This window comes from Passer montanus, unplaced genomic scaffold (genome assembly GCF_014805655.1).
Source record: "Passer montanus isolate IOZ18808 unplaced genomic scaffold, ASM1480565v1 scaffold40, whole genome shotgun sequence".
NCBI lineage: Eukaryota > Metazoa > Chordata > Aves > Passeriformes > Passeridae > Passer > Passer montanus.
This window is the reverse complement of record NW_024368819.1, coordinates 336,468-360,598: the sequence shown is the minus strand read 5'-3', so window position 1 is coordinate 360,598 and position 24,131 is coordinate 336,468. Positions and strand designations below refer to the sequence as shown.

Sequence of the window (24,131 nt, the reverse complement as noted above, 5' to 3'; positions counted from 1 at the left end):
CTGGGGTTTCAAGGCTTTCCTGCCCTTGCTTAAAATGAGCAGCTGAAGTAGAGCAAGTTGCAGTGGCTTGGGATGATTATCCACACTTGGAGCTCCTAAACCCTTGCAGCATGTGGGAGACTGCCACAGGGCTCTCTCCCTGCACCTCCCGACCTCTTTGCGGAGGTGGGATTTATCTCTCCTCCATTTCTTCCAGCTCAGAGGAGTCCCTTTACAGATAGGAGAATGAGACCTGCATGGAACACAGCCTTGCTCTGCTCTCCTGATGGAAATTGCCTGTCCATGGCACTGCCATCCCATGAGGAGTGTGTGCCCCTCTGCCCCAGCCCACGGCCCCTGGCAGGCTCCTCACTCACAGAAATGTGAGATTCTGGCAGATGAGCTGCTTTGCAGTTAGAAACATGCAGAAGTTAGAAACATGCAGAATTTCTAAGTCCCTGTGAAATTGCTGTGCTGGCACGGGCCAGGCTGGATCCTGGCAGTGCAAATGTGTCCCAGAGCTTGTTTGGGAATATCAGTGAAAGGTTTCACAAACCAGTAACTTTGTGACTACTGAGAGACGTAGGGATGTGCACAAGTGGATTTCTCCTTGTTTCATGTAATGCCAAGATGCCTCCCTGGCTTCAGCTCCAGCCCTGTGCCCTGCCCTGCCCTGCCTTGCAGTAGGAGCTGTGATGAGCTGGCCCTTGGCTGAACTCCCCCTGCTCAAATGAGAACAAACTCGTGCCTGTTTGTGTCTTCATTCGCTTGCCCCACGTTGCCTCCTTCATCTTGCAAGCTCTTGAGAAAAATGTGCCCATGCAGGGAGCCTTGCAGGAGCCCTGCTTCTCTTGCTCTTTAATCAGGAAACACACACTACTTTCAGCAGCTCTAGAGAACAAAAGATGGCAATAAAATCTCTTACATTACAGGCACTGTGTTAGCAAGGAGGAAAATGTTATTTATTTTTTCCATGACAATACTTGTCCTACTTCTTCTTTCCATCATGCATTAAGCATTAGGAGGCACAGCTCTGCACACAGTCCAGCTCTCAGGACTACCTGTTGAGGACATTGCTCAGCAATCCAGCAGTTTTATTTGTGGATGAAGGGCAGAAGGTGGTGAATTCTCCTAGGATTCCTAGCTCCTGCTGGAAGACACACAGCCTTGCTGGCAAAACCCACAACACGCAGGGTTTCGTGACATGCAGCCCTTTGTATCCTGGGTCTCTGTGCCAAGAAAACCTGGCATGAGGTTGTAAAATCCAAATCACGAACTTCCTGAAGACCACTCAGCAGGGTTGGGCATCTTTGTCCATCCTGCTGTCTCCAGGCTGCCCGGGGAGGTCTCTGGCACAGCCAGTGTTCACCACCTGAGAACGTCACCACTAACCAAGCAAGAAGAGGACATGGAGCAGACAGACCACGTTCCACCTCCCACCCCAAATACAAGCCCACAGGATATTCCCAGCAAAAAGCAGTCAGAGTGCCAGGCAGTCCTTGGGAACCTCTCCCCTCTCAAAGGGAGCAGGTTCCCCACAGTACTCACTCCCCACATCGCTGCCAGGAGGGAGGGGCTGCTCGCAGCTCAGCATCCTGCAGGCACAGCCAAAGGAGACACCTGGGCTTCCTTCTGGGACCATCAGCCAGAGGGGCCTGCAAGGAGTGGCCATAATATTCCAAAGGAGAGATAAATGAGATGAGAATGAGTTAAAAACCCCTGCAGTAGGGGTAATTTAGATCCATCACTTATTTCCTGCTGTAATGAAGTGGCCCAATTATCTTGATGCTTGAATGACCACTCCAGTCCTCAAAAGTAATTTCCATACTTGAATGGCTGCTCCTCCTCCTAGAGAAACCATCTCAGAAAGAAACACATCTTTCTTGGCAGAGATGTAATCCATGCCAGCAGCTCCTCCCACTGTCCCTCTCAGGAGAGGAGGGACACTCGGGCAGGGAGCTGCCTGCACAGCCTGTCCCAGGATTTCTGGACACTCCCCACAGCAGGGGTCCCCTGGAACAGTGGGATGCAGGAGGGCAGGAGCTCAAAGTGGCTCCTGGGCCTGAGAAGTGCTGGGGACAGCTGGTGGCTGGATGCAGCCCGTGAGGGGAGGCAGGCAGCAGGCGTGTGGTGAGTGTCCCTGCAGGCACCCCATGCCAGGGTGGTGGCTGGGCACAGCACTGCCAAGGCAAGCTGTCCGCTGGAATTTTGGATGTGCTCCAGAAAGAATGGCTCTCACTTTCCTGCTCTCTGACAGCCACCCGTCTCTGACAGCCAGCAGTGTGCCCCTGCTCAGCAGCCCGGGGGAGCTCCCGTGGCCCCGCAGCAGCACGGGGCAGGCAGGCAGGGAGGAGGCTGTGACCACCCTTCCTGACGCACCCAAAGCCACTGCCACCGCCATCCTGTCACCCATCACCCTGTGTGTGTCCCCCTCACAACCACGCTAGGGCAGACAGACGTCTTGTGCAAACCTTGACAGAGAGAGAGAGAGAGAGGGAGGGAGAGATCTCGGAGAGCCCCACCAGCCCCCTGGTCCCCCCAGCAGGGACAGGGCAGGCAGACCCCAGCTGGACAGAGCCAAATTATCCCAAAGCTGGGCTGAGAGCTTGCAGGAGAGCTGGTTTGCCTGGAGACAGAAACCAGAGCATGGGTCATAAATTGAACTCCACCTTCCCTCTGCCACCTGCGCTGTGCTTGGTGCCAGGAGCTGGCCCTGCCCCAGCTTGTGCCCCAAGCTGAGGGTCACCCCCAGGCTCAGCAGCTGGAGCCCCCCCAGTCTCTCTGTCTCTGTCACAGTTCCTCACAAATTCAATGGCACAATGCAGCTACACTATTTGAAAAGCCATAATATTTGTTGGTACGACTCTTTTATTACTGTCAATTTATATATATATTTGTTGATAAAAGAGGTCATCTTGGGAGACACTTCCAGTCTACTGGGAAATAATTGTCCGATGCTGTATATTCTGTACATGCTGTATAAACAAAGCAAAATATGTAAATCTAAGTGTTTGGTGGACTCGGTGGCACGTGCTGCAGGGGGAGATTGGGACCAGGCAGGGCCCCTTCTTGGGCCACCACGGCTGGGCCCTGGGGCTCCCAGCAGAGTCCCCGTCCTGCTGGGCTCTGGACACGGTCTGGGGCAAGGTCTGGCCACGGGCTGCGGCTCCCTCGGTGCTTTACCCCACATGAAGGTGGAAAGGGGGCAGCTGAGTAGTGAGGAGCTCCTGCCAGGGCACGGCACAGGGCCGGGCACGGCCGGATCCATCCGGAGCTCGCAGCACGCCCGCTGCTGCCCACCTGCTCCCCAGCCCGCAGCCACCACCCAGCAGGACATCTCGAAGCCTTAGGGGTCCGAGAGAGACGATTCCCCGTGGGAAGACGGCCGGTGAGGGCAGAGACTGGCTCCGAGCATCCGGCTCCTCCAGCTGCTCCCCGCGCCAAGGCAGCCGCCCTCCCTGGGGTGTTTTACAGCAGCCGCGAGCTGTGACCTTCTAACCCGACACACGCTCTTAGAAAACCTGTTTCATACTTTCCGTGGTATCGATCTACAACTTTTGAAATTATTGGACACAGTCGTGGTAGCCTAAAAGTTGTGCTGAGCTCATATATTTTTATATTTGTGGTGTTTTCCTATCAATAGAGAGTAGTGAACCCTATAGCTGAAAGTGAACTATTCAAAATAAATATATGACTGCAGAAAATATTTGTAAAAATAATTTATTTTAAATATTCTGCCAAAGATAGCTCTCTAACGATCTGTAAGATGTCGTTTCTCTCTTTTTGCTCTGAATGTCATTGTGAAAGGACCTTTCTCCCCATATCTTTTGAAGATTTTTTTTTTGTATCTTTAAGGGCAAAGAAATATTCTGATGATTTTTTACTAGAGCAGTAAATAGAATAGTAGGGAGGCACGAGACAACTCTGCAAAGGTTGTAAACAGGATCCAGTAACAATCACTTTGAAAATCCGGTTTCTCCCGGAGTTCCTCTGGCTGACAGATGGGGTTTGAAGCCTGGGACAGCTGTCCAGCAGGAAGACCTTGGCTGCTGCTGCTGCTGCTGTGGCTGCTGTGTAGCTTACCCAAAGGAGGGAAATCTCCCGAGAATCCCATCCCCAGGCTTGGGACATTTGGATCCCCTTGCATCCAATCTTAGCCTCTTCATTATTTATGGGCGTGATTTATTTATTAGCCCTCAATAGGCCCTGTGGCACATGGGGAACCCTCACCCAGAGCTTTGTGAGGCTTCAGTCCAAAGCCATTCCCTCCACACTCCTGCCAGCAGCCCTGAACCGTGGCACAGGGAATCCTGCTGGCATCCAAACCTGTCCCCTTCCTCACGTGGGGACAGGGCAGGGGACAGCCAGCCACCAGGGGACACCTTAGCAAGAGGATCCATCCCTGCAGGTATCCAGTTAAAACAGGGGGAAGCATAGCCTTTTACCATGGAGAAGCTGCCTAGATTAGCCTTTGAGAAATGACTATTTTTTTTATTATTATTGCAGAGAAAAATCTTTCCCTTCTTCATTTCTCCCTTTTGAAATGACTTTTCAATACTAAGGAAAGCCTTCATTATCTTCTGTGATCCCCAGGTCTGCTGCGGAGGAAATAAATCCTCAGCCATGTCTGTTAGGCTCCACCACTTCAAAGAGATTTTTGGCTCAGATTTCTTTCCCTTCTGAGCAGATTCACCATTTATTAAATGTCTTGGTCATAAAGGTCTGGAGGAATTAACTGGTAAAAAAAGAAATAAAAGCCCTGTTCCAGTGAATGTGTTTCCACAAGCGATTCAGCTTTTGGCTCCCCCAAGGTCAGGCACGTGTGTAAGTGTTTTATTGGGAAGGGAGGTGGGAAAAGCAGTTTCCAAGCCATAGGGAGTGATGGGTGTGACGGGAGGACTGCTGTCCGTGGGTGGCACACTCTGCAGCCGTGGGGAGCACGGGAGCCTTTGTTCCTCTGGGCTCTCTGGACCCGGCGCTGCGCAGCTGCTGCGCCACAGGGAAACGCCAGCGAGCCAGGGAAGACAATGGTGAGAAGAATTGGGTTTCTGATCACTGTGCATTTTGTTAATTAGTGAATTCAAATAGTTTTATTTTTACCAAAAAAACAGATAATCTTTATTCCAGTAAAGACAACTGTTGACTTGAGATATATATAAATATATATATATTATTTGAATGGTTTATATCCTGTTGCTCTAACTACATAAAATGGAAACATGTTGCAAGTTGTGTCATTTCAATATACAAAATAAATGACTTTTCCCTGCATGCTGCCTGGGTATGTTGTGATTTGAATTAAGAGTTATATTTGAATTGCCTTATTCAAGAGGTTGTATGTTACCTAACTGGGGAATGACCTGGCACTGTTCATCACATTACATGTGTACTTGATGCTGTATTATGTCAAATTCAGATGAGTTGTCTGTCATCTATGTATTTTGTGGGAGATCTTTTATCTTGTTAAACTGTGATATGTAAACCTTCATTGCCTGAAATAGTCACAGTTGTATAAATCAGTGTCTTCAGCTGTTTTCCTAATTTTAACACAATTCCTAACACAAAATATAGATGTTTGTAAATTCTTCATTCATTTGGTCTATTTTTATGTATGAGGCTTTTTTAATCTGGCAAAGCAATAAGATAAGGCAGCCTTCCCGGAATTTTTCAATCAAGGCACAGCTACATTTCTATCCCTCGGCAAGAGGCAACAACCAATTTCCAGCAGGGACAATTGGCATTCGGGATGCCTGTTTATTGCTATTATCTCTCCTGGCTCGGATGGGCCATTATCCCGGCAGAAGGCGATGATTAATGCCGAGCCAGCCGTGCGGCTCCGCAGCGCCTTCCGCAGCGCCGCGGGGCCCCGGGCTGGCAGGGACCGAGGGGACGGGTCCCTGCGGACCCCCAGCTGGCAGACTGGAGCATTTCTGGACGTTTCCATGCCTAAAACCCCCAGTACAGCAGTGGCTGGCATCACTAAAACACTCCTGCCAGAGTCAGCCGCGGTCCCTGCTCAGCTGTGCGGGTGCCACAGCGTCCCGAGCACGGGCAGCAGAGGTGGCTCGGGCACACGAGCCAGAGGTGGCACACGAGCCAGAGGTGGCACACGAGCCAGAGGTGGCACACGAGCCAGAGGTGGCACAGGAGCCAGAGGTGGCACACGAGCCAGAGGTGGCACACGAGCCAGAGTGCCAGAGGTGGCACACGAGCCAGAGGTGGCACACGAGCCACGCCGAGGCGTCTCAGCCCCACCGCGCTCTCCCCACTCTTCCACTCTGGACCGCAGCTGCACAGCAAACGCTGCTCGCTTTTTACGTCTAGTGACCATAAGAAACGCATGGCCAAAGGAAAAAAAAAATCCTGGAGTAGGACAAGCTGTGGTCCTGGGTTGTTGAATCTCGATCCAGGACTTCGAGTGCTAAAAAATTCCCATCCCATCCACAAACGTGCCCATCTCTTTTTTCCTTTTTCTCCCTTTACTTTTGGCATGGTTCGGGTTGGAAGGCTGTCAGAAGGGACGAATGCGCTGGGAAGGGCTGGGGGAGCGTGGGGAGGAGGCTGCCAGAGGCAGGGCGGAGCGGCAGGGAACGACCCAGAGGACTGGGGGAAACAGGTTTGCTAGAGACGAGTGTGCGGCAGAAATTCCAGTTTTTGCTGCAGCCCCTGGGGGCTCTCAGCGTGCCCCGGGAATGTCACCGCGGCCGGAAGGGCTGGGGGAGCGTGGGGAGGAGGCTGCCAGAGGCAGGGCGGAGCGGCAGGGAACGACCCAGAGGACTGGGGGAAACAGGTTTGCTAGAGACGAGTGTGCGGCAGAAATTCCAGTTTTTGCTGCAGCCCCTGGGGGCTCTCAGCGTGCCCCGGGAATGTCACCGCGGCCGCCGATCCCTCAGGAATGTCACCGCGGCCACCGATCCCTCGGGAATGTCACCGCGGCCACCGATCCCTCAGGAATGTCACCGCGGCCGCCGAGCGCGGGGAGGGCGGGGCGGAGCCCGAGGGGAGGCGTGGTCCCGCCCCTAAGCCCCGCCTCTCGCGCCCCATTGGCTGCCGTCGGCCCCGCCGCTGCCGCCATTGGCTGGTGCGCGGGCGGGTTTCCCGCGCGCGGCCGGGGCGATGGCGGCGGAGCGCGGCATGGAGCTGGTGCGGGAGCTGCACCGCGCCGCCGGCGGGCACCTCCCGCCCTTCCGGGTGAGCACCGGCAACTCCGGGAACACCGGGAACACCGGGGCGGGCCCCGCCGGCGGCCCGCGCTCACTGACCGTGCCCGCTGTTGCAGACGGAGGAGATGCGGCAGGCGCTGGAGGAGATGCGGGCGCTGTACGAGCGGAACCAGGCCGATGTGTGAGTTGCGCGCCGCTCCCGGCGCGTCCCGCACGGCTCGGGCGGCGCTCCCCGGCCCGCAGCTCTCCTCCTACTCCTCTTTCTCCCTCCCCTCATCCCCCAGGTCCGAAGCGAAGGCGGGACGGACGGACCTGATTTTCCTCATCCGGTTCCGGCACTGCTGCCTGCTCCGGAACCAGCGCTGCCTCCTGGCCTACCTGTGAGTGCGGCGGGGCTGGCCGCTGCCTGGCTCCGTCCCTGCAAAGAGAAGGCTCTGCTTCCTCTTGCTCTTTAAAAGTTTAGATTAGTGGTGTCACTGCTGTGGCCTGGGGATGCCAGCACTCACCTCAGCAGAGGTGTTGGGTTTGCCCCATTTCTTCCCCCAGGTATGACCGGTTGCTGCGGATCCGAGCGCTGAGGTGGGAGTACGGCAGCGTTCTGCCCAGCACCATCCAGTTCCACATGGCAGCTGAGGAAGTGAGTCAGCCTCGTTTCAAACTCTTCCCACATGTTCCTCCTGATGGATTATTTAGTACAATCCAAATAGGGTAGTCTTCCCCTCACTATAAACATGACATTTAACATGTCTTTCTGTAAACACTTACTGGTGTGTATTCATTGTTTGTGCGTACAACCCTGTTAATGCCCACAGGTGGAGTGGTTCAATCGGTACAAAAAGTCTCTGGCTACCTACATGAGGTCAGTAGGAGGAGAGGAGGGGCTGGACCTCACACAGGACATCAAACCTCCTAAAAGCCTCTACATTGAAGTAAGTGCAAGATTCTATCCGTGAATAAACATTTCCATGACTATCTCTTTCCGAGCATTTCATCCCCATCCCAAGTCAGTTCATCAAGCAAGAACCTTTCAGAGCTCCAAAGCTTTCACAGGTTTCTGTGTTTTACTCTGCCTGCCAGCATTTTACTCCTACTGAGAGCACAAAGTATGTTGAGAGATGGCACTTCTAGTCTGCAGGGAGTTTGTGGTGGGGCAGGTTATCCAGTTTGCAGCTTTTTGCAGAAACTTAACTAACCAAACCAACTAGAAACCACGTTCCTGTGCCAAGGACTGTTGCCTGGAGGGGGTGGTTCTCACTGGACTCTTACAGAGCTGTGTTTCCACTTTGCAGGTGCGGTGTTTGAAAGACCACGGGGAGTTTGAGATTGATGATGGCACTACCATCCTATTGAAGAAGAACAGCCAGGTACCTGTGGCAGGAGTGTGGTCTGTTCTCTTCCTTCCCTTTCACTCCCATGACATCCCCCTGCCTATGCTGGCCTTGCAGCATGTCCCAGTCCCTGCACACACAGCTCCTTGCGTGTGCTGTCTGTATGGTCCTGAGTGCAGCTCTGCCTGATCTGGTGCCATGAGGCTCTGGATGTACAGCACAAGAAACAGAGCTGGTTGTGTGCAACAACAAATCCAACAAATTCGAGGAGGGTTTTTCTGTGTTTCTGTGCAGCACTTTTTACCCCGCTGGAAATGCGAGCAGTTGATCAGACAAGGAATTCTGGAGCACGTTCTGTCCTAAGTGTACAGGACAGGAGGGACAGCTTGGTGACCTGCCCATGATGAGGACTGAGTTCTGGTGTGTGCAGGACTTCAGAGACCTCAGTATTTCTGCAGTGGCACCCTGCCACTCCTCCTAACACCTCTGATGCCTTAAAACCATGTCTCTTCATGAGCAAAGGGTGCAAGCTGGTAATATAACAATCCTGGGAGTCCAGGATAGTGGGGGGGGGCATTATCCAAGCCCCACAGCTACACCCATGGTTCATGAATGCATTTTTGTTTGGAGTAGTTCTTTGTTCACACTGTGCAGGTAAGACACCAACTGGCTGGGTACCGGAAGCCAGGAAAACTTCATGGTTGCAAAATAAAGAACTCCTTCAGCCTCGGTCTCTTGGGTTTTTAAGAGCTAATGTGGTGTTCATTCAGCACTGTGATCTGGCTCTCCAGCCAATCCCATCCTGACCCTGCAGTGTGGTGGTTATTTAAGTATCTCAGTGGAACTCAGATAAGGCTGCACAAGGTTCTTTCCAGGATTACACATGAAGCCTTGTCCCCATCAGAGACCCACAAATGTTGTTTCTAGAGGTGCTGTGTGAATGATCATTGCAATCTGGGTCATGGGCCTGGGTTTTTCCCAGTGTGCTTGGCCTGTGCCTCTGTTCCTGTGTAGAATCTCTTATCCCAGAACATGGTCTTGTAGGGCTTATGGGCTACTTAGGGTGGGAAAGGGAGCAGAGGGTTTTAAGGATTCTGGTTAGCACAAAACCAGAACAAAGCTGAAGAGAGCTGAAGAGCTGCTTTCCCTGTCTGGTTTTCCTAATGGAGCTCCTCAGCTCTTGCACTGTGTCTGGGAAAACACTTGCAAGAACATCAGCCCTAGATAAGACCAGAGGTTTGCTTAGCCCCCATCTCAGACTGGAGCTGAAAAAGCAAACAGCTGGGGAAGAATGCAGGAACAGGACAAATGCCTGGGGCATTACAGCACTGCTCTGTCCTGCTCACTGCAGCAGCAACAATCCGGTTGGTTTTGGATCCTAGGCTCAGGCTGTAGGAGGAGCTGTTGGGAATAAATGTTCAGAGCAGTTGCGGAAGGTGACTGAGGTACAGAGCAAACTGGGAACAGCAGGAGGTGCTGTAACATTACAAACTTTTTAATGTCACAACTCAGCTTTCCTGCTTGGAGTGACCAAGCACAGGGTCCTGCAAGCCCTTCTGCCCTGGCTTTCGAGATTAACTGTGGCTCCAATATCGACCTTCTGCAGAGAGGGAGCATCTGCACCAACACCAAACACTGCCAAAATCCTGTGAGCTGGCTGCCCTGAGACAGACATGACATAACAACACTCTGCCACTGGGAAAGGCACCAAGGCTGCTGCTCTCAGTTGGAAAATTCAGCTACCCACAAGACCAGTTTCCTCAAAGGACTCTAGGCTTCCCATTTGGTATTTTCTGCACTGGAAAATCCTGGCAAGACCAGAGAGGACAAGGCTGATTTTCCAACCCAGCCGTATCTCCCATTCTGCACCTGACCAGGACCAGGAAGGACCAGGGGCTGCCACTGCAGATGTCCCATCACCCATTCAGAGACGCTGGTGTGATTTTACCAATAAGCTGCTTCAGAGCTGAGGCTTGTTCCTCCAACAGCTGGTTCTTCTCCTCCATGCCCTTCTGCTTCAGCTCAGCAGCCTGCAGGGCCATTGCAAACCTCCTGTTCTCTCCACGGAGCTCTTCAATCAATAGTTTGTTCCTGGAGAGTTGGGCCTAAAGCAGGGACAGGAGGCTTCAGGTTCAGCATCCCATGCAGGGGTACCAGACGGGCAGGGACACACAGCACCAGCCCCTCTGGCACTCACCTGGGCATCTCCAAGCTGAGCTGCCCTCTCTGCCAGCACAGCTTCAGCATTCCTCAGACTCTGTTCCAGCCCCTCTGCCTGCTCCACAGCTGCCTGCAGCAGCTGCTCGTGTTCCTCCTGCAGTGGACAAGAAAGTGTCTGTGGGTTGTCCCAGCAGTCTCCTGGCCTCTGGCAACCCTGGACTGTACATTTCCCCAAGGCCCTCTTCATGCTCATGCTCCTTGAAGCACAGCAGGTGGGTTCATCAGAGGTGCAGGATACAAAGAGCAGGAGGACAGATGTCTAGAGCAGTACAACCTTCCCTAGGTCTGCACCCAAACAGTTTTAAGACAAGGCACAGATTTTCCAGCAGGGTTTTCTATAAAAAGAAGCCATTGGCCTCCCCTCTCCCAGCCATGTCCAGGAGAGCTCAGGGAGAGACAAAGTCTCCTTGGATGCAGTCCTTGTGCCTGCTCATTATAATTCCTTAGGCTATAATTTGCCCTATCTTTGCCCAGAAGACAAACTCACAAAAACCCAACACCTGGTTGCTCAGTGCCCTAGAGATAAATCCACCTGTTTGAGTGCAGGCTGGTGACTGGAGGATTCATGAAGAATTAAAGTTGCAGCTGAATTTGAAGGTAAGTGCATTTTCCATGTGGGTTCTTTATATCTACCATCTTCCACCCAAACCTCTGGTGGCTTCAGTCACAGCTGCCTTCCAGGTTGCCAGGCCAGCAGTGTTCCCTTCACAGTACCCCTGACTGAGCTCCTGCAATTCCCTGCTTACCTGGGTCCTGACCAGCTGCCTGCATGTTTGCTCAGCCTGCAGCTGGAGGCTTTCCTGGAGCTGCTGAGTCTTGCATTGTTCCTCTCTCAAGGTGTTTTGCAGCTGCTCAAACTGTTTCTTTGGCACCATGTTGTTTATCTGGGCCTGGGCCTGCTGCAACTGCAGAGCGTGCTGGGCCTGGGCCAGGCTCAGGCTGGCTTTGGCTTCTAAAAGCTGTAACACAGAAAGGTTGATAGCTGGTTACAGCTTTGAGCCAACAACAGGACAGGCCCAGGCTGTGTTTTGGGGGAGAGGAGAGGTTAGATAGTGCCCTCAGCTCTCACCCCAGCACAGGCACAGCAGAGCTGCATGACCATGGCAGTGGTGCTCACTGGGCAGCCTGCAAAGCAAGGGAGTGAGAGCACTGAGAGCTGCAGGAGGAGACACAGAGACCCTGTGCTGAGAGATGCTCCCCTTGCTGAGTAGTGAGGAGAAGGAGTTGCTGGAGGGATTCTCTGGGAGGGAGTTCCAGGACCAAGGGCCACAAGAGCAAGAGACAGAGGGGGCTGTTGACTTGGGTTCTTGGATACATCCCAGGCTAGCTGTGATGTCCTAAATGTCCTGTACTACATGTCCTCTGCTTCCTGTCACCAGCAAAGGGCAAAACTGGTAATGGGAAGCAGATCTGGTCCAACTTTGCCTTTGGGCTGCCTAGGGATGGCTGGCATGGGTAAGCTGTACTTTGGAAAGCCAGTCCTCAGGGCAGAATGCAGGAGAGGAATATTAACACATTGGAAGGTTTCTCACATTGGCTTTCCTCCCTCTGTCCTTGTGATCCACATTACTCTGTTCTGACCACCTCATTTCCCATCCCTCAACAATCCCTGTCTGGCTGCTGTCATCCCTTCCCAACCCTTATCCAATTCTACCACTGCTCCAGCTCCTCTGGCAGCTGAGCCATGGGGAACCACAGCTCCTGGCACCCCTGTGTGAGCCACCTCCACTCAGCCCCATCCCCTCTGCCCAGCCAGCCTGCACAGGACAAGCACAGGGGGTATCACAGGGACAAGCAAGCAAGGGCCTCTCCCCAGCTGCACCTGAACTGGCTTCAGCCATATCTGAGAAGGAGGGAGAATACTTTGTCCCCCACAAAAAAGGACATCTTTTATCTGCTTGGGGAGGGTGTCCAGCACAGCCCCAGGCAGGACAATACCAACATCACAGAGTCCACTCAGCAGCCTGCTGCTGAATGAAGGACACTCACCTTTTCCTGCGAGGCCTGGAGCTGCTGTTGGAGCAGCTCCATCTCCATCCAGCAGGCTGCATGCCTCTGGTGGTGCTCCAGCCTTGCAGTAATCTCTGCTCCTCGTAGCCACTCAGCCTCCAGAAGGCTCTGGCTCTGCAGCTGGGCAGTGCCAGGGCCATCACTGTGACCAGCCTTGTGCCCAGGGGGCTCACAGCCCAGCTGAGGCCTCTTGACATCTGGGTGAGAGAGCTCCTCCTTGCCCTTATCACTCTGGAAAAGGTGGAGAAAAGAAACAGCAAATCATGCACAGGAGGCCTGGGGTGGGAACACAGGCAACAAAGACTGACTGAGCCATGTGGGTTTGAGACTGGGAGTGAGAGACATCTCAGGGAGAAAGAGTGAAAGTAGTGAAAGTTCGTTAAGTCATTAAAGACTTTCCCCTTCTGTAAGACTTTCAATGTCACACAAGTTTTCACTGCTTTACAAGTTAAAAGATGAAGCTGGTCCTTCAAAGGAAGACTAGGTTTGAATGTTTGAAACAAACATTTTTGCTCTTCTCTATGAACACGTGCAGTTTTTGTCCTTCTAAATCCTTCAGCCAAGAGCCTGGCAATTAGGGTTAATGGCTTCTTACCAAAGCTGTTAACTCTGCTATTTCAGCCAGCTCCTCCAGCTTCTCTCTACCCAACTCACTCCTGTTTTTCCTGCTGGGAAGAGGGACAGGATCAGCTTCAGACCAGAGGGCAGCAAAGCACAGCCCCCCCAGAGGGGAGCCCTGTTTTGGGTAGTCCCACATCTGGTTTTGGCCTGCAACATGAAGCAAAGCCAAGCCAAAATAGATATGGCCCTGAATTGATGCAGGAGGGAGTCAGGTGCCTGTGTCCCAGCAGGTGACTCAGCTCAGCCCAGCCCAGGGCAGACAGCCTGGGGACATCCAAAGTCCTGCAAAGCTGTCAGAGACCTAAAACCAAGGAATGAAGAACAATGGGAGGGACAGTTTACCAGACTGGGATCGTCTGAGACACCAGAAACCTGTCTCTCCCCAGATTTATGGCTCAGTGGGTGACCCCAGTACCTATCTACAGCTTCCTAAGGAAGAAATCCATCCCATGTTAACTCTTCAGCAAGCTGCAGCCAGCACTGTCTCCTGTGCAGGGAGAGACAGCAGAGTGAGAAAACCATGCACAAGCCCCATTTACTCTGGCATTCTGTGATGGTTCCCTGATCTTTTCCAATTTGATTTCCAATGGCAGCTAAGGGCTAAGGAAAACTGAAAAAAACCTTCCCATAACTCAGGCAAAAATGTGAGGACAATCAAGAGATAAGAGTAGAGACGGAGCAGGTTTTCAAGGGAAGGGAAATAAAGGGGAATAAAGACAAAGAGCATCAGACTGAATTTATGTGGCTTCCAGCTGGCTGAAATTATTTGGCAGTCCTGTGGATACAAGTGATTTGACTCATCAAGACACACCAAGACTTCATTAGAGGGTAACAGGTGGTGAGACCAACCCCTCAAGTGAAATAAAGCCACATCAGGAGAAATCAGCTTGTTTGTGAGGCTTCTGTGATTTTACAGTGCTGGACACAAAGCTGTGACCCCCAGATCCAAGGTGTCCTCCTTCCACTTCTGTTGGTACTCCCAGTCTCGCAGGAGGCCATGAATACTGGCACTTGTGGGAATGAAGCTCACTCCTGTGTTGGACAGTCCTGTCCAACAACTGCTGCTGAACACCAGAGCCATATAGGACCCAAATTCCTCAAGGAAGGCACAGAATAACAGACCACCTATCCTGGCAGGGAGGGCAGCACTGCAGATTGTGGCAGTGCCTGTGGCACGCAGAGGAGCTGTGTGAGGAAGTTCTTCCTCTCTTCTTGAAACACAAGGACCAGTCCATGGGCTACGTGGTGTTTGCTCATCTCAGTGCAGCTGCTTTTGGGAATTTTACATCGAGTTCACATGCTGTGCTGCCTCTGGCATCTCCAACATCCATGTCCAAGGCAGAGGAGGTGAGTGTGCAGTCAGCCCCAGCCACAGGAGCACATCCCAGCTCCCTGACCACACTCCCATCATCAGTAAAAGACATATCATAGCTTTTGCATTTGTCTGCATGTGCTCAGTAATATTTATTAATTGGAAGTATCCTAGTTCATAGTCCACTTCATGAGAGCAGCAGAACAAAGCTGCTGTTGGAACATCCAAGAGAACACAGCTGCTGTTACAGCCTTCAGCACCATCGTGGTGTTAAGCAGCCTTGTGTCTCACAAGGCATCTGCTTTTTCTTTGCAGCAGCATGTTGGATCTTCAAACTACCTTTGTACTACCTGACACTCTCTTGAGCTCTGGGCTCATTTTCCAAGTACTGCATGACATCTTTAAGCTGCTTCACCTCCAATTTCAACCTGTTCCTCTTCCTCTCCAGCTCTGTATTGACAGCCTGAATGTCAGGTTTCCTCCTATGTTGTTACACCACTGTCTCACAGAGCTTTTTTCCTTCTCTTCTTGCCCTGCAGGTCAGGTCTATCTCCTGAGATGTCTGCTCTTTGAAGGCATTTAACTCTGCCTCCTTCCCAAGCACATCCCCTTGTCTATCAAGATTCCATTTCTCCCTGACAAATGCTTTCCACTTTGCCTCCAGCTTCTAGATTGAACAGACCATTTGTTACAACAAACATCTGCACTGTTTGCACAGTGTGTGTCCATCATACAATTGTTCACTTCTTCCCTGTTCCTTCAGTGTTGAAATTGCAACAGAAGATTATGGTCTACCTGCTCATCTGAGTCTTAGGGGATCAGCTCATCTTCCCCCAGAGAACAGCTCTTCAGTCTCCTTGTCCCTTCCAACAGCAGAGCCCTCAGCTTCACTGTCTCTGCAGGATGTGGTGGTGAGAAGCTGCTGCTCCCCACAACTCCCCTGTGAACACCAGAAACTCCAGGATTTGGTGTGCACAAAGGCAGGACTATAAATCAGGCAGAAGATCTGTAGGCAGCTTTGTGCTCCTTGAACTGTTCTGTCACCTATGTGGCAGTTTAGGATTTTCTCTTGCAGTGCTGCAGCACAAAACCCAGCAAGCACCACTGACCTCTCAGTTCAGCAGCAAAAGGAGTAAATGTGGAAACTGAGGCCTCTCCCACGGACATTTACAGCTGTCTGAAGAGGAGGCTGCGCTCACACTGTCACCTCAGAGCAGGCAGGTTAGAAGTGTGCTGCAAGCCAAGGGTGACAGGCTCTGATACAGCCCCTACCATCAGGAAACACCTGGCTGCTTCTCCTCTTGGTCCTGTCCCTGGTTTTACTGTGACAACACTGAGTGATCTCCCACACAAACATTTCATGAGGTGACAGTGATTTCCACAGAGCCTTTGCCAGCCAGTGAGGCGAAGGCTCCAAACCCTCCTAGCAGCTAAGACAACCTGGAGAAGCACATGAAGTAGCCCCACAAGAGTGATGAGGCACCACCCTGCTCCCCAGCCTGACCTCTCTCTCCAGCAACCCTACTGGAGCAGATGTCTCATCAGTCACACTGTGGCAGCTGTGCTTACCAAGCAGCCAGGACATCTCCCCCCACCCCACTCACCTTGGTTTCCAGCTGCACCTTCAGGTCCTGCAGCTGCTCTTGGAGCTGCTCCACTGGGAGTGACATTTCTGTAAACACAGAAGTAGGAACAAGAAGGCTTGGAGAGGGGTGTGATGGCAGAGAGGAGCCCTTTGAGGGGAGGCCTACAAGACAGGACTGATCAGGATGGCTGCAGCTTCATCCAGTCCATAAGGAGTTTGAGAGGTTGCATACAACCCCAAAAGATGAACATTCCCCATCTATCTGGCAACTAGTCCCACGGCTGCATCACCCCTCTTGGCCAGAAGCTTTTATCTAATGCTCAACTTGAATTTTTCCAACCCACAGTTTGGGGCTACTTCCTCTTTATTGCATTGTTTCCTCAGCATCTTCAACACTGAAAATCTGCCAGTTCACCCACAGCTGCCTAGTTGACAGGTCCCATCAGCAGCTCTCAAGTTGGAAAACCCTTCTCTCCTCCATCTCCCTTCTCCCCACCACCCATCTTTTCCTTCTTCCCACCCATGGCTACTCAGTACCAGAAGTGGCAGCAGTAGTTCAGGCACAACAAGCCTCCCCACACTCCCATGCAGACTTGGATGCAGAGGGAACTCTGTTGCTGCTGAGAGGATGGGCACTGGGCCCTCCTGCACGTTACCTGCTGCTGGCAGCCCTCCCTCAGCCCTGCTCTCCTGCAGCTGGAGGCGCAGCCTTTGCAGCTCCCTTCGCAGCGCTCCGTTCTGCTCGTGCAGCACCTGAAACAAACACTGCTCAGGACACAGGACAAAGCTCCTCCAAAGCTCCTGGCAGGGCCTCCCCCAGCCCCAGCACAACCTTCCCAAACTAAGGAAGGCATCACAGAATTTGGAGGAGCCAAAGAAGAAATACAACCCCAGATTTCCAAGACCACCATCACTACCCAAAGCAACTTCCCCTGAATGCAAAAGCCAAAACCAGGAGTCTGCCAACACCTCAGGGGCTGGGCCTCCTGAGACCCTCCTGGCCTAAATAACCATTGGTGGAATACAACACAGATAAAACATCATGATCTCAGCACAAGGCCAGGGGTTTGTGTTTGCATCCTCAAGGATCCTTGTGGGCATACGGGCTGGCCAACAAGCACTACTCTGTGCAGAGATGGCAACCAGGATTCACAGTGAAGCACAGCCCACAGGCCTCTGGGAAGGAACTTTTCCAGGTTGCAGAAGGAATAAAACAAGGGAAGAAGGCACTGATCCCATGGGAAGCACAGCATGAGGAAGGTCCTGGTGGTCTCCTGGTGCCAGAGACACCCTAAGGCCAGCACAGGAGTTTATCCCATCTCCATCAGCAAGGAGTCCCAGAGCTGAACACCAAGTAATGAGCCACCACACCAGTGCAATGAGCCACTTCCATGGAGGTGTCTGGAGATGGGCAGCTGCTTGCTTCACTTCACATCCTCTATCCTGTACTGGAAGCAACAGCATACAAGGCATGCTGGACTGTCCACTTTGAGCAGAAATCCAATTACACCCCATATGCTGCCACCCAGGAAACTGATGTGCTGCAGGAGACTATGAACTAGGACACTTCCAGTTAACAAATACTACTGAGCAGATGTAGACAATGCAAACCCAGTTTGTTTCATCTCCATTCTAGACAGGAAAGGGGGGCTGAGAGCATTCAACAAGGGTAAAGGATAAACCCCAGTGGGTGCCTTCACAGGGGCAGGTGAAGCCTGAAGGTCAAACCTTTCCATCCATCAGCATTCTCATAGACAACTCTGGGGCTGCTCAACCAGAGGAAAAATTGCAGCACCGAGCATATTCAACCCTCTGGTGCCACCTGGAGCAATGCTGCACTGGATACTGCTTCAGAATGTTTGCCTTTAATTGCAGCTTGGAGAAGGGCTGCCTGATGCATCCACAGAAGGCTTTGCTGAAAGTCTGCATTTCAGCCCTTGCTGCGGGGATGTGACTGTCCCTGTCCCTGCTCAGGGGTGCTCCCCAGCCACCCACACAGCATCTGGGAACAAACAGGCAATGTGACAAGCACAGGACTCAAAGAACAGAGCACCCAGCACGAATTAAATTAAACACAAGTTAAAAATGCAGGATACACACATTAAAAATGGGAGAAGGGAAAGAGAGTTTGTGCTCATGCCTCAGAGAGCCCCAAGCTCTGGGAAGGAGCACAGCTCCCTGCAGGAGTTACAATACACACAGCACCAATTTTTGGACCACACACACACCAGATATCTGGACTGGCTTACCTTGACTCTCTAGCAGAGTTCAGCAGTAACAAGATTTTTAGGGTTTTTTTTAAAGTGGGGGCAAGAAGGAAGGGAGAAACAAAAAGATAGAAGACTTTAGCTGTTAATATGGTTTCCAAATTAGGAGAACAGCTTTCTCCTTTGCTCAAGAAGAAATCCAACAGAGCCCAGGATCTGTCCTTAACAACTGAGTTACATGGTTCCCTAACAAAATAGTCCATGGCTACAAGCAGGAAGGAATTTATGATCCACCCCTACTCTCTCCTACCAAAATCCTAGCAGGACAAACTACCCATGGAGGGCTTCAGGAGTGAGGAGACAGGATTCTGATCAAGGTTAGAGGGATCCCTCTGCCCCACGGCCAGGTCTGCCTCCTTGCACTCCCTCAGGCCCCAGTGGCCAAGAGATGTGCTGCAGAGAGCAGTGCTGTGACACCAGCAGCACTGTGACAACGTACCTGGCACTGCCGCTCGTACTCCAGGACAATCTCGGCAAAGCGCTCGCTCTGCTTCAGGAACTCCGGGCTGTGGGGCTCCCCCTGCTCCAGCTGCACAAAGAAACACTTCTCATCAGGAAAATCATCTCCAAATGGAGTGTCAAAAGCTCTGGGGTCATGGGGCTACACCCATGCATTCAATAGAAGGCTCCCTAAGGGGCCCATTACTTGTGCCATGGGTCAGAAAGAGGAGGAAAAACAATTTTTCTCCATTTAGCCAGGCTTTCCTGGCTAAAAAGATCACAGGCTCACTTCTTTTCACGGATTAATTTTAGGACTGGAAGATACTAAAACAAGCCCTTTTCTTCAATACTAGTGAAAAATAAAACTTTTCTGGAAACCAAACTCTACAAGTTTTCCCTTGAAGACTGCAGATTTGCAGAATTCTCTACAACTGGAAAATTTCCTCACACCATTTTTTTTTTTCTTTTCCCCAGTTTCCAGGCTGTCATTAAAGCACAGGAGAGCTCACAGAGGGGGAGATCATAGCAACTGAACAAAATATGCAAGATCAATTTTTTATGAATTCCTGAAAAGTTCTTATTTGGCTGCAACAAGGAAAGGTTACCTTATCCTTCACAATGTGGTTGAGTTCTTTTTGCAGCTCCAACACCATTTCCTCAGAGGCTGACAGTTTCTCAGCCATCTCTGTGACCTTATTTTGTAGCTGTGTGTTCTCCTGCAGATAAAATGGAGATTTCCCTGATGCAGTAGGTCCTGACATGGCAGGATGGGTTTATCAGCCACAGGTCCTCAGCAAGGAGCTGTAAAACAACTGGAATATCAGCAGGCCAAACACAGCACAGCTCCCAGGAGACCCTGGACATGGCCTGCTTTTAGCCAGAACAGGGTTGACTTTTTGCAGCAACCAGGAGGGGATGTGGCTAAGGCCCAGATGTTATTCTGTACCACCTCATTCACTGGAGACACAGGGAAGGCACTCTCTCTCAGTTCCAGGGAGAAGGAGATGCCTTCCAGAGAAAACGTGGCTGCTCTGCAATGAGCATTTGGCATGTAAATCACCCTCTCTTTTGTACGCTTTTGTTGTTAATATTGTTGCTGTCACTGATTGTTTCTTATCTCACTGCTGTTTCCAGTAAATTGCTCTTATTTCAACCCATGGTCTTTGCCTTTTGTGCCTCCCATTCTCCTCTCCAGCCACTGAAAAGTGGGGAGAGGGAGTGAGTGAGGGATGTGAGCAAGCAGCAATGTGGTTTGGGGGGTCTTGGTAGGAGAATTAATTGGGGAGCATCATTCCTAAATCATGACAGAACAGCACATTGCTGACACCACATGGACTCCAAAGGACAGGAGTGGATTTTGCACAATGAGAGCGAGACAGCCCCACAGGATCATCTCTTCCTCTGCTCACCAAAATTGTGGTTTCCCTCACAGTTAACAAAGGCAGCAAGTCCTGAGCTATCTCCATCTGTACTTCTACACTGACCAGAACTGGGGTAATCCCAGCCATGCAGACACCACCATCTCTGTCTTTGACATGGTCCCTGGCACAGTTTTAGCTTTGGTCATTGTGTTTTCAGGTGCTCCCAAGGGCCAAACCACTGCCAACAGGCAACACAGCAGTTTAGTAATGGCATGGCAAGGTAACAAGTTCTGTATTTAATACAACTGTATGGATGTGGCTGATGATTCTTCTCCACAAAATTCCTGCTCTTCCCAACAAGAACAAAGTGAACCATCTATATTTGTCACCACCTCTGCTTTGCCACCTCTGAAAGAGCGAAGGTGTTTCATCCAAGGCAGTGGTACTTACATTCATCACATGGTTCAGTCTCCCTTGCAGGTTGGCCTCTTTGCCCTGGAGGAGCTGTGCAGCAGCCTCCAGCTTCGCCTGGTGACTCACTGCTTGCTGCAAAAGCAGCTCTTTTGCCTCTATTTCTGCCTGAAAATTCCTGGGGAAAAAAAAGCAACATGGTTGGGACAGACAGAGTGCGTTCCTGGATGGCCACAAGCAGGAGATGAGAGCTTTGTTGGAAGGATGCTGAGATCACAGGGGTGGAGAGGGGTCTTCAAGGACTTTCCTGCCACTGACACATTGGGAAAACAAGTGAGAGATTCAAAAGGGATGTGCAAGCATCCCTTTTGTCCACCCCACCAAAAGAAGCTGTTCTACCTGAGCTTGCTCTGGGTGTGCTCAAGAGTGATGTACTGCTCATCCAGCTCCCTGCCCAGCTGCAGGCAGTGTCTCTGTGCCCTCTCCAAACCGAGCCTGGCCTTGTCCCTCTCCCTGGCGATCTGCCTCACCTGGGTCCTGCAGACACAGCGAGCAGGGCGTGGAGACCCCCTCGGGCAGCCCACAGGAGGCCCTCACAGGGAGCAGAGCCCTTACCAGAGGCACTGCAGTTTGTATCTGTAGGAGGTGCCAGCTGCATGCTGGAGGCCACTCCTGGGGACCATGGGTGTGTTGTCCCAAGCTGCAGGCAGCCCTGCCAGGCTCACCTGCTGCTCCGTGCTGCTGCTCCGCCTCTGCAAGAACAGACTGAGATCACTTCTTCCTCCCTCTTCCAACAGCTCCAACAGGATTGCTGCTGTTACACCATCTGACCACCCTGCAGTCTTTCAGGGATGCCCCCCATCTCACAGATAAGCCTAGATCACATCCACCCCCACATTCCCCCAGCCCTGGGGTGACCCAACCCACCCTGAACCGGGCTGCAAGCGCTTCTCCCACTGTGGGCATTTGCTCACTTCACCCACCACCACCGACCCAGCAGAACCAGGGACCCTGAGGATCTCCTCTCAGCTCTTCCAGGGCTCAGCTGGCAATGACAAGTTGAGGCTCGGCAAATCCAGTGTCTTTGCTGAGGCTGGAGAAGTGATGTGGGCCCAGGTAGCCTGGCCAGAAGGACAGGCTGCTGCTTCCCTGAGTGCTCCCCTCTGATGCTGAGGAAAAAAACAGCAGGAATAAGTCAGCGGGGCCAAAGTGGCAGAAGAAAACTGATGGTTTTCAATACCAAACTTCAGAGACCAAATCAATACCGAAGAACATTTTAGAAACAAACCCAGGCTGCCAGGAGGGCAGCAGGAATAAGTCAGCGGGGCCAAAGTGGCAGAAGAAAACTGATGGTTTTCAATACCAAAGGCAAACTTCAGAGACCAAATCAATGCTGAAGAACATTTTAGAAACAACCCCAGGCGGCCAGGAGGAAGATGTCCTGAGCTGCCCTCATGGCAGCTACAAGAGCAGTCTGGGGGCACAGACCATTCAGTCTGGTCTCCTGCTGACCCACCAACACCCAGCATCCACAGAACGACAGCACGAGATGTCCTGAGCTGCCCTCATGGCAGCTACAAGAGCAGTCTGGGGGCACAGACCATTCAGTCTGGTCTCCTGCTGACCCATCAACACCCAGCATCCACAGAACAAGCAGCACTGAAAGCTGTGTCACTTACAGGGTCTTGTGAAAACTGTCAGATGGGGACTGACAGCCAGCATTTTGTTTGACCAAAGAGCAGAACCCAGGAAGCTGATACAGAACTCACATTTCCAAAAGCACCAGTTTTGTACCAGGTTTGGAAGAAGCCTGTCTTCAGAGAGCTGTTACCTCAAAGTCTGAAGCCAAAAGAACGATTCTTATTTCTTTTTTTTTTTTTTTCTCAAGATCCTGGATGGAGCTGTCCTTGCTGTCAAGGTAAGCAGAGACTCACTTCCCCCTTAGCATATTCACATGGTGTCACTTCAAAAGCAAAAAGCACTGCCAGTCCTTGGAACTGAATGCACTAAGGAGAAAGAAGTATTTTACATCAAACAAAAAAAAAACCAAACCATGGATGAAGCTTGTTCATGCACTAAAAAGAGGACAATCTGTGTCACATGTGAGGTGCAGAGACGTCAGCACTTCTGAAGTCAACATGAGAACTGGGGTGATGTTTTTCCTCTCCTAGCATGTGCATCCCTCTCCCTGCCATAAAAAGACCAGGCTCAACAGCTCCCTGTTGTTCTGCATTACAATCCCACACCTCCTAGGCAGGGATTGCTCCTACTCAGGCAGTTCCCAAGGGAGCCTTTCAGCCACCATGCAGTGGCTGCAGTACCGACCACATCTAAAAACTGTCTTGCAAGTGAAGAACCCTCCCCAGACCACCACCCACAGATGCCTGACTGAATCCTGTGGGATCACCCACTTGTGAAAAGCAGCACCTTGGCCTGAATTGTTCTCAGTAAACCCTGATCTTTAGCCTCCTTTTTTATCTTGTTTGTTTGGTTTTTTGTTTTGTTTGCTTTGGGTTTTTTTGTTTTGTTTGCTTTGGGTTTTTTTGTTTTGTTTTTTCCTTTGTTTGTTTTTTTTTTTTTTGGGTGGGGAGGTGGGGAACACGGGGAAATGGATGGAGAAACATCTTTTGAGTGTGTGATGTCTGGACTCGTGTCTGGATTCCCTACAGGATCGTTTTAAAACACCAAACACAAACGAACTGTCCCGGGCAGGAGACTGGCGAGGACTTAATTGCTTAATTCCCCTAACGCGAGGTTAGTGTTAATCACCTCATGGAGCTGCACATCAAGGCCATCAACCAGGATCCTTTTTACAAACCTCATCCCATGGAGCTGCTGAGCCTTGGCTGTTCAAAGGACACTGACATACCGTGGAAAACGGGGTTATGCATCCGCGGGGACGCAGCGGCTCGGCTCGGCTTGGCCCGGCTCGGCTCGGCTCCTCTCGGCTCCGTTCGGCCCCGCCGCCCCGCGCATGCGCAGGCCGCGCGCACATCCCCGTCCAGCGCCCTGGATGCATTTCCCGGGGAGAACTGGGAAGGGCAGCGGCAGGAGGCGGAGGGAGCTGATGTCGCCTCTTTACTCAGCTCCTTCTGCAGTGCCGCGTCCAGTTCTGGCTCCTCAGGGCAAAAAGGCAAGGAGCTCGTGGAGAGGGTGCAGCGGAGGGCGACCGAGGTGATGCTGGGGCTGGCGCACCCCTCATGAGGAAACCATGAGGGGGCTGGGCGTGCTTAGTCTGGAGAGGAGGAGACTGAGAGGGGATCGCATCAGTACATTCAAATATCTCAAAGCCAAGAGGATGGTGCCAGGGTCTTTCCAGCGGAGGGACGAGGAGCGGTGGCCATAAACTAACACGCGAAGCTCCATGAGGAGCATTGAGCGCGGCGGGGCTGCTGAGGGAAGGGCGCTCAGGGCTCCCCCCACCGCCCCTCCC

At 51.9% G+C, this 24,131-nt stretch overlaps 2 protein-coding genes across 12 annotated transcripts; one reads left to right on the top strand and one right to left on the bottom strand.

Annotated features, from left to right (window-relative positions):
- Window positions 1-6,970: 6,970 nt before the first annotated feature.
- Window positions 6,971-9,199, top strand: GINS1 (GINS complex subunit 1). Its single transcript, XM_039719039.1, has 7 exons — window positions 6,971-7,170; window positions 7,259-7,323; window positions 7,427-7,522; window positions 7,689-7,779; window positions 7,955-8,071; window positions 8,432-8,506; window positions 8,765-9,199. The coding sequence occupies exons 1-7, from the start codon at window positions 7,096-7,098 to the stop codon at window positions 8,831-8,833; spliced, it is 588 nt and encodes a 195-aa protein (XP_039574973.1). The 5' UTR covers window positions 6,971-7,095; the 3' UTR covers window positions 8,834-9,199.
- Window positions 9,200-9,944: 745 nt separating this feature from the next.
- Window positions 9,945-23,612, bottom strand: LOC120506911 (ninein-like protein). 11 transcript variants are annotated; one of them, XM_039719029.1, is made up of 15 exons: window positions 23,568-23,612; window positions 22,530-22,704; window positions 21,626-21,867; window positions 21,314-21,450; window positions 21,098-21,235; window positions 20,738-20,876; window positions 19,532-19,642; window positions 18,925-19,014; window positions 18,468-18,476; window positions 16,875-16,971; window positions 16,238-16,305; window positions 12,680-12,931; window positions 11,437-11,649; window positions 10,668-10,784; window positions 9,945-10,575 (listed from the first exon to the last, which is right to left on the bottom strand). In XM_039719029.1, exons 3-15 carry the CDS (start codon window positions 21,662-21,664, stop codon window positions 10,387-10,389), a joined length of 1,599 nt encoding a protein of 532 aa, XP_039574963.1. In that variant the 5' UTR covers window positions 21,665-21,867; window positions 22,530-22,704; window positions 23,568-23,612; the 3' UTR covers window positions 9,945-10,386. The 11 variants fall into 11 exon arrangements, with proteins under 11 accessions (XP_039574963.1, XP_039574965.1, XP_039574964.1 ...); XM_039719031.1 differs by having other exon boundaries at window positions 22,378-22,704; window positions 23,517-23,603; XM_039719030.1 differs by having other exon boundaries at window positions 22,468-22,704; window positions 23,517-23,603.
- Window positions 23,613-24,131: the final 519 nt, after the last annotated feature.

Coding starts and splice junctions, on each gene's coding strand:
- GINS1 (XM_039719039.1), top strand. CDS start 7,096: ATGGCGGCGGAGCGCGGCATGGAGCTGGTGCGGGAGCTGCACCGCGCC. Junction 7,171..7,258: donor GGCACCTCCCGCCCTTCCGG/GTGAGCACCGGC, acceptor CCGCTGTTGCAG/ACGGAGGAGATGCGGCAGGC. Junction 8,072..8,431: donor CTAAAAGCCTCTACATTGAA/GTAAGTGCAAGA, acceptor TCCACTTTGCAG/GTGCGGTGTTTGAAAGACCA.
- LOC120506911 (XM_039719029.1), bottom strand. CDS start 21,664: ATGCCCACAGTGGGAGAAGCGCTTGCAGCCCGGTTCAGG. Junction 20,877..21,097: donor CACACCCAGAGCAAGCTCAG/GTAGAACAGCTT, acceptor TTTTTTCCCCAG/GAATTTTCAGGCAGAAATAG. Junction 12,932..16,237: donor AGGTGCAGCTGGAAACCAAG/GTGAGTGGGGTG, acceptor CACCTTTTCCAG/AGTGATAAGGGCAAGGAGGA.